The 16535-nt window shown below is 41.3% G+C and overlaps 1 protein-coding gene across 2 annotated transcripts; it reads left to right on the top strand.

Moving 5' to 3' along the window:
* Window positions 1-3134: 3134 nt before the first annotated feature.
* fam219ab (family with sequence similarity 219 member Ab) lies at window positions 3135-15628 on the top strand. 2 transcript variants are annotated; one of them, XM_036935632.1, is made up of 6 exons: window positions 3135-3405; window positions 4441-4543; window positions 8912-9014; window positions 9233-9313; window positions 9506-9581; window positions 13965-15628. In XM_036935632.1, the coding sequence occupies exons 1-6, from the start codon at window positions 3337-3339 to the stop codon at window positions 14121-14123; spliced, it is 591 nt and encodes a 196-aa protein (XP_036791527.1). In that variant the 5' UTR covers window positions 3135-3336; the 3' UTR covers window positions 14124-15628. The 2 variants fall into 2 exon arrangements, with proteins under 2 accessions (XP_036791527.1, XP_036791528.1); XM_036935633.1 differs by having other exon boundaries at window positions 3141-3405; window positions 9506-9560.
* The last annotated feature ends 907 nt before the right edge of the window (window positions 15629-16535 follow it).

Genomic DNA, 16535 nt, shown 5'->3' with positions numbered 1-16535 from the left:
TGTGTGTGTGTGTGTGTGTGTGTGTGTGTGTGTGTGTGTGTGTCTTATTGAAAGATAATGGGGCATAGGACACACAGTAGTGGAAGTGAATAATGAATGAGTCACCAGGCAGCATCACATCTGATCACATCACATCTGTATAATGGGTGCCATTGGGATCCCCCCCCCCCCCCCCCAAAAAAATAAAACATTCTGAAATCGGGTTTATCAAGCCGATTCCCTAATGTAAATCACTATAATTCAACAAATCAGCCTATCAGTTCCGTTATGTCACTAATTTCATGTGTTTTCTTGTGTTCTGTCATATTTAGCCTCACATTCATGTGATTTGCTGTTTTCTTTTCTGGAAAACCAGGGCTATAAGTAGAAGGAGTTTTATTCACTAACGTCACTTCAAAAATGAGTTCCGCCAAACAAAAACCTGATAGAAAAGCATTTCTAAGAATAATGTAAGTACAGGAAATGTTGACTCAGTGTGAAACTAGTTTGTGACAACTGTATTCAATTTGAAGTTAGCGACAGCAAAAAAACGAGTCTAACAAAGTATTAGACACTATTCCCTAGGTGGAAATTGATCAAATGGACTGATATATCCACAAAACATCACTATTGTTTTATACCCATGCCTGTGGTCTGTCTGTTCATGTTTGAAGTCTGTCTGACAGCTAACTATAAGAAAACTCAAGAAAACCTCAGGAATGATCACAATGCACTACTTCTTTATGAGCTTGCATATCGAACAACTATTAAATTCTAATGAGTCCTGTGTTCGTGAAAGTAATCTAAACTCACTATGATGGGGTTATAATAGTCTGTAGTTCAAACCGTTCAGACTTGAGATTAACCGTTTTTGGAATGTTGTCTTACACACCCCACTCTAGCCTTCCATTCATCACATAGCCTATGTTTGGGGCACCATCTACTGGTTCATACTGGCAACTGTCCTTTCAAGACAATGACAACTGTCCTTTCAAATAATAATGTCTAAATATACTAGCCTAGGCTTTATTGTTATTGATTAGTGTGCCGTTAGTACATGATATTGCTGCTCTTGGCTGGAATGATAATGGACATGTTGTTTTAATTGCCAGCCATTGAAATATGATGGAGGGGAAGGCACACCGCAGTTTGGAATAGATGTTCTCCGACAAAAAAAATGCAATATATTTCTAAAAAACATTTATTTAAACTATAGGCTGTCATATGCCAGAAGAGGCCTTGCCACCCCTCTGAGCATGGTTCCACTCTAGGTTTCTTCCTATGGAGGTTATCCCTTGGTCCTGCAACTAGCCATTTAAATAAAAAAAAATCTAAAAAAATTGGACTATTACTTAGCCATCTGTAACACTAAAAGCAAAAGTCAATTATTATTATTATTATGTATGTATTTAAATGGATAGTTGGGGGACAAAGCTATCCTGGCCACTGTGCTTCTGGTTCTGCAGGCCGGAAATCGGTAAAGCAATTTGTAAAGCAAACTGCTGATTTAAAAAGGGCTTTAGAAAATACATTTGATTGATTGATATGAAATGTTGCCTGTAATAAATCAATAAAAATATATACAGTACCAGTCAAATGTTTGGACACACCTGCTCATTCAAGGGTTTTTCTTAATTGTTTTACTATTTTCTACATTGTAGAATACTAGTGAAGATATTAAAACTATGAATTAACACATATGGAATCACGTAGTAATCAAAAAAGTGTCAAACAAATCATCTAGATTTTAGATTCTTTAAAGTAGCCATCCTTTCCCTTGATGACAGCTTGACAGCAATCTTGGCATTCTCTCAACCAGCTTCACCTGGAATGCTTTTCCAACCGTATTGAAGGAGTTCCCACATATGCTGAGCACTTGTTGGCTGCTTTTCCTTCACTCTGCGGTCCAACTCATCTCAAACCGTCTCAATTGGGTTTAGGTCAGGTGATTGTGGAGGCCAGGTCATCTGATGCAGCACTCCATCACACTCCTTGCTGGTCAAAAAGCCCTTAATCAGCTTGGAGGTGTGTTGTGTCATTATCCTGTTGAAAAACAATGATAGTCCCACTAAGCGCAAACCAGATGGGATGGTGTACCACTGAAGAATGCTGTGGTAGTCATGTTGGTTAAGTGTTCCTTGAATTCTAAATAAATCAGTGACAATGTCACCAGCGAAGCATACACACACCATCACACCTCCTCCTCCATGCTTCACGGTGGGAACCACACATGCGGAGATCATCCGTTCACCTACTCTGCGTCTCACAAAGACACAGCGTTTGGAGCCAAAAATCTCAAATGTGGATTCATCAAACCAAGGGACAGATTTCCACCGGTCTAATGTCCATTGCTCATTTTTCTTGGCCTAAGCAAGTCTCTTCTTCTTATTGGTGTCCTTTAGTAGTGGTTTCTTTGCAGAAATTCGACCATGAAGGCCTGATTCACGCAGTATCCTCTGAACAGTTGATGTTAAAATGTGTCTGTTACTTGAACTCTGTGAAGCATTTATTTGGGTTGCAATCTGAGGTGCAGTTACCTCTAATGAACTTGTCCTCTGCAGCAGAGGTAAGTCTGGGTTTTCCTTTCCTGTGGCGGTCCTCATGAGAGACAGTTTCATCATAGCGTTTAATGGTTTTTGCGACTGCAAACTTGAAGGAATTTTAAAAGTTTTCCATATTGACTGACCTTCATGTCTTAAAGTAATGATAGACTCTCGTTTCTCTTTGCTTATTTGAGCAGTCCATAATATGGACTTGGTCTTTTACCAAGCTGGTTGAGAGAATGCCAACAGTGTGCAAAGCTGTCATCAAGGCAAAGTGTGGCTACTTAGAAGAATCTCAAATATAAAATGCCTTTTTTACACTTTTTTGGTTACTACATGATTCCATATGTGTTATTTCATCATGTTGATGTCTTCACTATATAAAAATTAAGAAAAACCCTGGAATGAGTAGGTGTGTCCAAACTTTTGACTGGTACTGTATATATATTGACAAGTGCACTTATCGATGTTTCTAGCCTAGGCTACAAATGTGGATTGTTTTGGAGGAAAACCGTTAAAAAAAATCACTGGTCCACATTGTCAGGCAATGGTGAAACGGTTTTACGCTCATTCTGGGGCAGCGTGAGACCATTATGGGCGAGACCGATTAACGGATCTGTACCCGGAAGTGGGTGGTTGAGTTACTGACTGGTTACCACTGCATAGATACTGCCTGCTGGGATGTGGCAGAGAACCGGAGAATCGCCGTTATTGCTAGAAATCTGAGAAACCGAAAATCTGAGGCACAGCTAATCACACCTTTGGCCCAATACACGGCGCTGCCGTATAATAAACGGTAGAACACGTCGCCAAAATGATGGAAGAGATACCAGTAGATAGATTTCAGGTTCCGAGCGCTGTCCAGGGAGAGATGCAGCCACTTGTAAGTGGAATGTGTTATTTCATTGTGGTGATAAATTAAATCATAGGCTAATATATTCTGTTCCTATATTATGCGACTAAACTAGCCTACTGGGTGTTTTACAACATACATGCTGGCTATAATGGATTGTTGAATTTAGATATTGGCCTGGTGATATTTTGTAGCATTTGTTTTTTATCTCTGATAAATGTAACACATGTAGCATTGTTCTTGGTAGGCAACCATAAGGTCAGTAAAATATTATGCCTGGCTTTATTGCGATGAGAAGCGAATTTAGAGAAGACCTCAATCAATAGACTGTCCGTTTTTTAAGAGATTGAGATGGCGAGCTGTCATCGGTGATGCCTGGCGAAAAAAAACATCCCTACACGTTCGCAGAAGCACATCCGCTCTGGGGACAAGCATAGGCCTATGAGGCAAAGGCCAGCTTTAACACGGTCACCGCAAAAATCCTAAGTAGTTGATTGGAATGTGACCGATTACGTTATTATTGAATTGTAGGCTCTTACTGAACATTACAAAGCAATCGGGTAGCCTATCAGAGCAAATAAGGCCTAGCTGATGTTCGATTTCTTCATCATGCAGAGACTGCGAGGAGCAGTATCCTCCACGACATCATATGTGGTGTTTAACTCTGAATCAAACCCACTGGTTCGCATAAGATGTTGTTAGGCATATAGTGATGTGTCTCGTCAGTAGGCCATCTTTGTTTGCTGTACAGAGTTCGTTTCCCAGGGCCCTGGGGACAGTTGAACCTATCTGCAATAGAATACCGAGATTTCCGCGGTGGTGTAGCTTTTGGGAGCTTTGAGTGAAATGTGCATCATAGGAGTCGATGAATGGACTGTGTGCAATGAAGATGTGACTGCCTGACAACCTTTGGTGTGTGTGAATGAGAGACAGAATTGTATTAGGCTTGTATTAACTAGCCATGAATTTACTAGCCATTTACTAGCCATGTCATGAACATCCCAGATTATATGTATGTGAGTCCTCTCTCTCTCTCTCTCTCTCTCTCTCTCTCTCTCTCTCTAGGACCCTGCATCATCCACAGCTTCTTCCGAAGCAGACTCAGACACGAGGGAGGAGGAGCCAGTCACTATCAACTACAAGCCCTCTCCTCTGCAGATGAAGATAGGTGAGTGTGAGAAGGCTGAGCCGAACCCACTGCCTGCTTCTGTTTATTTCAGCACCTTGGACAGGGGTCACATGACTGTAGAGCAATACCAAGATGTGGGAAGCAATACAAAGGCTAGGTGTACTGGAGTCAAGGCTCAAACATTCCCCAAAACCATATTACCACAATGAAAGGCATGAATATAAACACATTGACACATCTCATTGTGATGTCCAGTCTGTAAAATCATTGAACGAATCAAGAGTAGAAAGGAGCATTTTAGGTAGCAAATTTAGCAATTTTGTAATAAGACATGTCTTTGATGACCAACCGATCCTCATGATATCCTTTCAACAAATATGTTCCCATAAAATTTGCGAAGAGGGAGGGACCCCTATTTTTTTTGAAAGCCCTGGTCCCAAAGATATCCGCCCCAAGCCCCAGAAGGTCTGATATATCAAAACCTCAAGCTAGCCCACTGCAGCCATTAGTCTGACATCTGTACACTGTTTTCCTCCTCGTCTGTGCGTGATGCAACATTAAGATTGTTAAACATTTATGTGAGTAAAAATGTTCATCTTAAATCAGCCATGAATTCCCTTGTGATAGGGGGAATGGAAGCTTGTTGTGTGCAACAGGGAGTGACAATTGAATGCAAGCATCACAAAAAATATATATTTCTAGCCCGTCTATCTCACGTTTCATGTTTGTATTGTCATGTACACAGGTACAGTGAAATGCCTTTCTTGCAAGCTCTTTCCCAACAATTCAGTAATCAATATCAGTAGTGCTATATAAAAAAAGTAAAGTAGAACAAAAACACACAAGAAATATAAATAAGAAGAACACGAGAAAGTAAGTACGTTATATACAGGGCAGTGGTGGGAAAAGTACCCAATTGTCATACTTGAGTAAAAGTAAAGATACCTTAATAGAAAATGACTCAAGTAAAAGTGAGTCACCCAGTAAATTACTACTTGAGTAAAAGTAAAAAATTATTTGGTTTTAGATATACATAATTATCAAAAGTAAACAATATTGCTAAAATATACTAACTGTAAGTATCGAAAGTAAAAGTATAAATAATTTCAAATTCCTTATATTAAGCAAACCAGACAACATAATTTTCTTGTTTATAAAATGCACGGATAGCCAGGAGCACACAACACTCAGACATAATTTACAAAATAAGCATTGTGTTTAGTGAGTCTGCCAGATCAGAGGCAGTAGGGGTGACTAGGGATGTTCTCTTGATAAGTGTGTGAATTGGACCATTTTCCTGTGCTGCTAAGCATTCAAAATGTACCGAGTACTTTTGAGTGTCAGGGAAAATGTATGAAGAAAAAAGTACATTATTTTCTTTAGGAATGTAGTGAAGTAAAAGTAAAAGTTGTCAAAAATATAATTAGTAAAGTAAAGTACAAACACCCCAAAAAACGAATTAAGTAGTACTTTAAAGTATTTTGACTTAATTAAGTACTTTACACCACTGATACAGGGTCAGTTCAAGGGTCAGTGCCAATACCATATTTACAATGGGAAGGGATCCTGGAGGTGTAAGGGTAGATATGTATAGGGTTAAGGTGACTAGGCATCAGGATATATGATAAACAGAGTAGTAGCAGTGTATATGATGATTGTATGAGTGTGTGTGTGTGTTGAGTCAGTATGAATTTGTGTTATTTGTGTGTGAGCAAATTAAGTGTGTGTGTGTGTGTGTGTGTGTGTGTGTGTGTGTGTGTGTGTGTGTGTGTGTGTGTGTGTGTGTGTGTGTGTGTCTGTGTCTGTAGAGTCCTGCGAGTCTGTATACAGTCATTGCAACATAAAAAATTAAAAAATAGAACAGTCAATGCAGATAGTCCGTGTAGCCATTTTTGTAGCTATGTAGCAGTATTATGGCTTGGGGATGGAAGATGTTCAGGAGGCTGTTGGTGTCAGACTTGTTGCTCCGGTACTGCTTGCCATGCGGAAGCAGAGAAAACCGTCTATAGCTTGGGTGGCTGGAGACATCACATTTTTTGGGGCCTTCCATTCACAACTCCTGATATACACTACATGGCCAAAAGTATGTGGAAACACCTTCAAATTAGTGGATTCGGCTATTTCCAGCCACACGCATTGCTGACAGGTATATAGAATCGAGCACACCGCCATGCAATCTCCACAGACAAACATTGACAGTAGAATTGCCTTACTAAAGAGCTCAGTGACATACAACTTGGCACCGTCATAGGATTCCACCTTACCAACGAGTCAGTTTGTCAAATATCTGCCCTGCTAGATCTATCCCTGTCAACTGTAAGTGCTGTTATTGTGAAGTGGAAATGTCTAGGAGAAACATGGCTTAGGCGCAAAGTGGTAGACCACACAAGCTCAGAGAACGGAACTGCAAAGTGCTGAAGCGCGTAGCGTGTAAAAAAACGTCTGTCCTTGGTTGCAACATCAATACTGAGTTCCAAACTGCCTCTGGAAGCAACGTCAGCACAAGAACTGTTCGTCGGAAGCTTCATGAAGCGGCCGAGCAGCCGCACACATGCCTAAGCCCACCGTGTGCAATACCAAGCGTCGGCTGGAGTGGTGTAGACCTTGCCGCCATTGGACTCTGGAGCAGTGGAAACACGTTCTCTGAAGTGATGAATCACGCTTCACCATCTGGCAGTCTGACATACGAATCTGGGTTTGATGGATGCCAGGAAAACGCTACCTGCCCCAATGCATATTGTCAGCTGTACAGCTTGGTGGAGGAGGAATATTGGTCTGGGGCTATTTTTCATGGTTTGGACTAGGCCCTTTAGTTCCTGTGAATAGAAGTCTTAATACTACAGCATACAATGACATTATAGATGATTCTGTGCTTCCAACTGTGTGGCAACAGTTTGGGGAGGGCTCTTTCCTGTTTCAGCATGACAATGCCCCTGTGCACAAAGTGAGGTCCATACAGAAATAGTTTGTTGAGATCGGTATGGAAGAACTTGACTAGCCATCACAGATCCTTGACCTCAACCCCATCGAACACCTTTGGGATGAATTGGAACGCCGACTGCGAGCCAGGACTAATCGCTCAACATCAGTGCCCGACCTCACTCATGCTCTTGTGGCTGAATGGAAGCAAGTCCCTGCAGCAATGTTCTAACATCTACTGGAAAGCCTTCCCAGAAGAGTGGAGGCTGTTATAGCAGCAAAGGAGGGACCAGCTCCATACTAATGCATATGATTTTGGAATGAGGTTTTCAACGAGCAGGTGTCCACATACATTTGGACATGTACTGTATGTTAATGTGGGCTATTTTTAGCACTTTTATGGGATTCTTGATTGTTTTCATTGCTTTCCTGGGAGGCTCATCAGAGATAGACATGACAGTGATATTTATGTTTGAGTTGATAGTGCACTGTGAGCTGCACATAGTGGGCTTCCTACTCGGGCAAACCGCCTCAGTGCTAACAGCATAACTCAGGTTCATGGGCACATGATTACAGCATACAATAGCTGTAGGATTAACAGAGGCATCCAGGGGGGTTAGAGGGACATCAATTAGGTTATTCACATTATGACTGCCAGTGCCCCCAGGACAATGTACATTTGCAGCATCACTATGACAACTCAGCGACACAAGGGTAGGGCTTGGGTCACTGATAAGTCATTGTCTGAACGCAGCCTTGAAATGTGTGGACAGGGTCCAGGAGCCAAGATGATTCGGATGGACACAGTTTTTCCTGTAGACCATCGTCTTTTTTCTGTTCTTCAGTTATAAGGTTAAGATCGCCCTTGCCTGATATATATGACACAGTACTGACTCGAAACCAGATGACCAGTTTAATGGTGTCAGGAAACTGGTCAGCTGAGAGCTGCCATGCCAGGATTTTGTCTGTGACCGTACTGTATACACTGAGTGTACAAAACATGACTTAGACTGACCAGGTGAATGCAGGTGAAAGCTAAGATCCCTTATTGATCTCACCTGTTAAATCCACTTCAATCTGTGTAGATGAATGGGAGGAGACAGGTTAAAGAAGGATTTTTAAGCCTTGAGACAATTGCGACATGGATTGTGTATGTGTTACATTCAGAGGCTGAATGGGCAAGTACAAAATATTTAAGTGACTTTGAACGAGGCATGGTAGTTGGTGCCAGGTGCACAAGTTTGAGTGTCAAGAACTGCAACGCTGCTTGGTTTTTCACGCTCAACAGTTCCCCGTGCGTATCGAAAATGGTCCAGCCAACTTGACAACATTGGGAAGCATTGGAGTCAACATGGGCCAGAATCCCTGTTGAATGCTTTCGACTCCTTGTAGAGTCATGCCCCAACAAACTGAGCCTGTTCTTAGCGCGATATTTAATATTAGGAAATAAAAAAAATTGTTCATACTCTAATGTTCTGTGGTGTGCAGAGAAACAGCGCGAGCTGGCCAGGAAGGGATCACTGAAGAATGGCAATGCAGGTAGTCCAGTGAACCAGCAGCCGAAGAAAAACAATGTGATGGCCAGAACACGGTGAGAGCTGACTTTGGTCCCTTGATTTTGGCCCTACATTATTTTTTGTTTTATTTCTCCCTATCTCCCCCTTCACTGGTATCTTGAACCTCTCCTGTTTCTTTCACTCACTCTCTTTTTTTTCCTCCTGGTCTGTTCCACCTCTTCTTCCTTGTGTACTCACTCTCCTGCCCACCTATAACTCTTCCCTCTCTCTTTCACTCTCTCCCTCTCCACAGGCTGGTGGTGCCCAATAAGGGCTACTCCTCCTTAGACCAGAGCCCTGATGAGAAGCCCCTGGTTGCCATAGATACAGACAGGTATGTGACAACATCAATGACTGTCATACACAGAAATGTCCACCATCACCCTTTAGTCTCAGATCTGCCAACATACTGTAGATACAGAATTTAGGTTAAGGGCAGTGTGTGAGGTGAAAATAAATATAAGATCAACAGTGATGACATTAATCTATGCACATGCAAAACCATACACTTCCATTTATGTTGCAGTGACGATGACTTCGACATGTCCAGATACTCCTCATCGGGATACTCCTCAGCCGAGGTGAGATGTGTAAGGGCCCAGGTATCTATGCACTCTGGGTAACACTACTTAAGCCCGGTAAAGATACAACAGCCATCATAAGGAGAGGCAAGACAAAACAAACCAGTTTTAGAATTTTGTGTAGGACAGCTGACTAAAGACAGCTGCATTCAAATAAAACATTTCGAGACACGCTGTTGAGGCCGTTTCCATGGTGATGGTACCTCTACAATGACATAATACAACTTTGAAACAAAGTTGCCACTGGTTGTAGCAAGGTGTTGGAGCAAACGAGCATCATGAAATACATGCACCAGAAATAGGGCACACATTCTGCTAGGCTAGCTAGCTAACTGCAGCAAAATACAGTCAGATCCAATATTATTGGCACCCGTGATAAAGATGAGCAAAGAAATATACAAATACTGAGCAATATTGTATGCAAATAGTACAATTGTATTCATTCATACTAATACAATTGCTCAGAGAAAGAGATTTTGTTTAACAAGTAATAAAACAAATCTCTAAAAGATAGGGTTAAATTATTTGCATCCCTGTTTTCAATAATCTAGCACCCTTGGCACTGAGCCTATTTCTAAAATGTTATGAGATTGGTGAACACTTCGGGAGGGATCTTAAACTATTCCTCCATACAGACACTTTCCAGATCCTTGATATCCTTCGTCTGCACTTATGGACTCAACACTTCAAATAAACCACAGGTTTTTATTTGGGTTCAAGTCCGGAGACTTAGATGGCCATTGCCATTAATTGATTTTGTGATTAATTAACAATTTCTTTGTGGATTTTGATGTGTGTTTAGGGCTATCAGTCTTTCCAAAGAGCTTTATTTTCAAGTCATCTGACCATAGCACCGCCTTGAGTTTGCTAAATGGCATCTTCACTTGAATTGGTACCAGTGCTATGGTCAGATGACATGAAAATAGAGTTCTCTGGCCATGAATACCAGTAGTGGGTTTGGTGTCGAAAAACAGATGCATATACAGAAAATAACCTCATGCCTACTGTAAAATATGGTGGAGATCTTTGATGTTATGGGGATATTTTGCTTCCACTGGTCCTGGGGCCCTTGTTAAGGTCAACACCATCATGAACTTTACCAAGTATCTGAACATTTTAGGCAAAAACCTGTTTTCCTCTGCCAGGACGCTGAAACTCGGCCACAAGTGGATTTTACAGCAACCCCAAGCACACATTAAAATCAACAAAGAAATGGTTAATTTACCCCAAAAAAGTACATTTTGCAATGGCCATCTCAGTCTCCGGAGATTAACCCCAATGAAAACCAGTGGTCTAAATTGAAAATGGCAGTCCATATACACAGACGAAGGATAACAAGGATCTGGTCTAAGATCCCTCCCAATGTGTTCTCCAATCTCATTAAACATTCTAGAAAAAAATAAAGGAGAGGGTGCTGGAGTATTATTTTAACCCCTGTCTTTTTGATATTTATTAAACAAAATGTATTTCTCTGAGCAATTGTTAGTATATTAGTATGAAATATTCTAATTTTCAAAAAATTTTGAGCATACAATATAGCTCAGTATTTGTATTATTGTACTATTGTAACGGATCGGAGGACCAATGCGCAGCGTGGTACGTGTTCATGCTCTTTATTAAAACAAGCGAACACTGAAACCAAACAATAAACGACACGTGAAATAACTAACCGAAACAGTTCCGTGTGGAACACACAGACACAGAAAATAAATCACCCACAACTCAAAAGTGAAACCAGGCTACCTAAGTATGGTTCTCAATCAGGGACAACGATTGACAGCTGCCTCTGATTGAGAACCATACCAGGCCAAACACAGAAATCCCAAAACATAGAAAAAGGAACATAGACAACCCACCCAACTCACGCCCTGACCATACTAAAACAAAGACATAACAAAAGAACTAAGGTCAGAACGTGACAATTATTTAATTTATGCAATCTTTGCTAATCTTTGTCAAGGCTGCCAATAATTTTGGATCTGACTGTAGCTAGGTAGCTGTCTGCTTGCCTAGCGAGCTAACTGCTGGACTAAACACAGAACTTCTGCGTACTGTTCTCTGATTCTCTAAACGGACCCGTCTCTTTTCAAATCTTTAGGCGACATGAGACGTTTCTGAAACTAGACTGTTTGATCAAGCAAACTTTGTTCTAAAACTGCATTAAACCATCTTGTCTCGTCTCGGCCATTGTATCTGTAATGGGCTGTACAGTCATGCCAAGCCATTGCCACTCACTCCCCAACACACTCACAATCTCAAGGTTCTTTCCCTTCACAAACCTAATTACAGTAAATGCAGATTACTGTTGGATAGAAATTCAGGCTACCTATATTCATTATCCAAATATCAAACCAACACCACAACTGACTCATTCTCCAAGCCACTTACATTCATTATTTTAGCCTTATGTCTTTATCATGAAACCATTTAGCGATTGTACCAAGACTTTTTCCTGGTTTCCTGATATGATCACTGAAGTAAGTAGACTCCAGTAACTCTTTTGAATCTGTGATAAGTCATAGTGTTCATTGATTGCCCTGTGTAACAATATGGCGAGCCTTAGTTACATGATGGGTACTCCTTGAAGACTACTAACCAGCCTTTTTAAGTCTATGGTAACATTTCTTCAGCCTCAGTAATGTTATTGACAGACGCCTACAACCCCTAGTAATGTGACTGACCATCGTATACAAACCCTAGTAACATGCCTGAACATCCAATACACCCCCTAGGAACATGCCCGACCATCCCCTACACCCCCTAGTAACGTGACTGACAATCACCTACACCCCTTAGCAGGGTTGGGATTATTTGTATGTAAAAGTAATACTTTACATATTGCTTGTTACTTTACAATATTACTTAGTGTGGAAAGTAAAGTGTTATATTACTAGCTATATTATTTTGCGTTACTTTCATGAAAAAAAATCTCAATGTTTGTTTTACTGTCAGAGGGAGCAAGGCGAGCCATGCGCACTCTACCAAGGATTGGTCACTTACTAACTCAGGTTTGATCACTACTGTAGTTTCTCCTTTCATCTGTGGCGCAGATTTCCTGTAGTAGTCTACATCTGTACAGATTTCCTATCTTTTCATTAAACATCTTTCTCTCGAGCTGCCAGTTCTGGTTATAGATCGCCCGTACACGGACCCATAGAGTTGTATAGAGTGCACACTTGCCACTAGACGGGAAAGCCCTCCCTGGGCTTTGCTACTGTATCACAGAAGCGACAATGGCAAAGATCAGTGGTGCGCCCTCTGTACATTTCTATGGACAGCACAGCCTTTCTCCACTCGCTCGAGAACTAGATGAGGAAACAAGTTGAGATTCCATCATGGAAAAACACGCCCGGTAGAGATATGATTCTGAAAGTAACGCACACGTTGTTTGACAAAGTAACTGTAATAATATTACCCAATTTGAAAAAGTAACACTCTACTATACTCCGTTAATCATAAAAGTAATCTGGTTACATAACGCATTAATTTGTAAACGTGTTACCTCCAACACTGCCCCTTAGTAACATGACTGACCATCACCTACAGCCCCTAGTAACATGCCTGACCATCCCCTACACCCCTAGTAAGATGACTGACCATCCCCTACATCCCCTAGGAACATGACTAACCATCCCCTACAGCCCCTAGTAACATGGCTGACAATCTCCTACACCTCTAGTAACATGGCTGACAATCTCCTACACCTCTAGTAACATGCCTGACCATCCCCTACACCCCTAGTAAGATGACTGACCATCCCCTACATCCCCTAGGAACATGACTAACCATCCCCTACAGCCCCTAGTAACATGGCTGACAATCTCCTACACCTCTAGTAACATGGCTGACAATCCCCTACACCCCTAGTAACATGGCTGACCATCCCCTACAGCCCATAGTAACATGGCTGACCATCCCCTACAGCCCATAGTAACATGGCTGACAATCTCCTACACCTCTAGTAACATGGCTGACAATCCCCTACACCCCTAGTAACATGGCTGACCATCCCCTACAGCCCCTAGTAACATGGCTGACCATCCCCTACACCCCTAGTAACATGACTGACCATCCCCTACAGCCCCCAGTAACATGGCTGACAATCCCCTACAGCCCCTAGTAACATGGCTGACCATCCCCTACAGCCCCTCGTAACATGGCTGACAATCCCCTACAGCCCCTAGTAACATGGCTGACAATCCCCTACAGCCCCTAGTAACATGGCTGACCATCCCCGACAGCCCCTCGTAACATGGCTGACAATCCCCTACAGCCCCTAGTAACATGGCTGACAATCCCCTACAGCCCCTAGTAACATGGCTGACAATCCCCTACAGCCCCTAGTAACATGGCTGACAATCCCCTACACCCCTAGTAACATGTCCATTATCTCCACCCTCGCAGCAAATCAACCAGGACCTGAATATCCAGCTGTTGAAGGATGGTTACCGGCTGGACGAGATCCCTGACGACGAGGACCTGGATCTGATCCCGCCCAAATCTGTCAACCCCACCTGCATGTGCTGCCAAGCCACTTCCTCCACCGCCTGTCAAATCCAGTAGCTCATGCATGCGCAATATGTTCACTCTGTCACTAGAGCAGCGACAGAGAGAATTGACAGAACATGATAATTATATGACAACAAATAATTAAAACGAGGAGAATTAAGACAAAAATACACAAACATTTTCAAATACGACTAACAGTGATTACTTCCTCCTATGGTAGGACATGCACTTCTGTTTGTGTTTGAGGCCTCTCAGATGCCTCCTCCGGGCCAACATTGTGTTATACAAGTGAAAATGATTACAAAATCATTTTCATGTCTCTAAGAATAAGACATATTATTGTTAACTGCTGCTGATCAAAGCTGCTCTGCTTACTTGACTTCAAGGTCATATTTATTGCGTTTTATTCAGTATCTTTTAATGGTCATGGGGACTTTTTATTTGAAGGATCTGTATGATTGTACATGCTGGGGTGTTTTTTGAAGATTCATATCTGGTTATGTATATCTGGTATCTGTAATTTGGTACTGAAAGCAGGGTTGTGTAGCACCGGCCTGGTCAATACACTCATTCAGTCTACATTCTTGCCCTCTTTCTTCTTTTTTTTTTATTGGTTTGAGGTATTTATGGTTTTGGTTTTTAGGGATGAATGTATTGCAAAGGGATGACATGCATGATGAGCACCTACTGTAAATGGATTGGGAGATTTATCTGAATTGGCTGTTTGTTCCCTCATTTTACTGCTGCACACTGCTATTTTGGCCATTCTTCATTGATTTATCACTTTTGAATGTATAATTCTTGCACATTTGAATTTGTTTGGGTTCTAAGGTGATATGCGTACATATGTCCCTAATCTGTGATGATCCTTATTCAAGAGGAAGATATAGAATTCATACTTTGCTCACCTATCATTGGATTCATTCTAGAACACAATGATTTCACAGCTAGATTACTATATTCACCCCCATAGAGGCCACAGGGAACAAGTGTTTGTGTAATAAAAGTATACGCTGACATTCAATATCTTTTTGGATACAGCCTGTTATGACATCCTACCATGTCCCTCCCACAGTGTGTCTATAACTAACCACTCCCCAATTACATCCTGCTAACAAGTCTTGATTGGCAAAATCATTCTAAATAATGTCAAAGGAGAACACACATGCATCCTCAACTAAATGAGTGGGGTGCAATTTATTTCACTCGCGTGGATGATTGGAACGTGATCTAGTGATCATACGGATCATTAACTTTGAGCACTAATCCCTCACTATCACCCTCACTCAAACACCCTTCAGAGTTGATTTGCGATTAGAGTATGCCTGAAGTACAGAACATTCAAACAAAATGTGTACATTTATCACCAGTCTCATGACTTAACGTATTTCAAAGAGATTTGCAATATATGAAGGTATGCATTTAAAAAGATTAAAAAAAAAGTTTAAAAAAAAAAATTATGATTATGTTCTCATGTGGACACTTCCATTCCAGTATTTAACAGTGTTATTGTTCTGTGTAGTGTATGATATCAATAAACACAAAGCCATCTGAACCTGCGTAGGGTGTCTCTAATATCTACAGTTCTGGACATAAAAAAAGTTCCTTTTCCAAATTGCTTTGCTACATCCAGTTATTGTTAATGTGACAAAAACGTGCAGGGTGACGGCAAGTATTAAGTACAGCTGTGGGGCTTGGCATGCACTCTGTTGATCATATGGGTAGGGTAAGTGTACGGTAATTGCATCACATAGATTTGACAGATGTACAAAGTTAATTGGTTTAATGTTAAAGGTCTCTGACAATTAATTACACGGATATTTACCGGAAGAAGGAGTATCATAGGTTATCCACAGATGCACGTTGAAAATGACAGCGTCAGACTTTCAGAAAATTAAAACAACTTCAAAACTTCAATAATGCTGAAACAGAAATGCAAGCTGAAAGGCACAGATTATTACACAAACCCCTATGCAAATAACAAAATGAATGTACAAAGTTTAAAAGAAATTGAGATTTTTTTTTGTTTGTTAATTTCGCAGTACTGCAAATGTTGTAGTTGTAATCTAAGATGCAACAGAACTTCACATTGTATTTAGATATTTTAACAGTTGGCAATTTGACACCAATCTCAGTTTGATGAGTATCCCTTAAATGAATACCCACTTAACTGCACTGCTTTGTGGTAGCCTATAACAAGGTATAACATAACTGTAGTGAAACGCAAAATGGATCTCCCTCCTGCCCCCCTCCCGCTGCCACTACCCTACGTACCACCAGTACAGTTAGACATGAGCAGGTCTGATGAGCTACCAGAGTGGGCACAGTCACCAGGAGAGGGCGCCAAGTCAACCATCCACCTCAACAACATGGTACCAGGAAGAACGGCCTCCACCATCTGACGAAGCTGCAGAATGGGAGAAACTGCTTGAAGCACTGCTAATAGAGTAAAAGGCACCGCCTTAA

The sequence above is a fragment of the Oncorhynchus mykiss genome, chromosome 11 (genome assembly GCF_013265735.2).
Source record: "Oncorhynchus mykiss isolate Arlee chromosome 11, USDA_OmykA_1.1, whole genome shotgun sequence".
NCBI classification, from domain to species: Eukaryota; Metazoa; Chordata; class Actinopteri; order Salmoniformes; family Salmonidae; genus Oncorhynchus; species Oncorhynchus mykiss.
The sequence above is the reverse complement of the archived record's forward strand: the minus strand, read 5'-3'. Positions and strand labels throughout refer to the sequence as shown.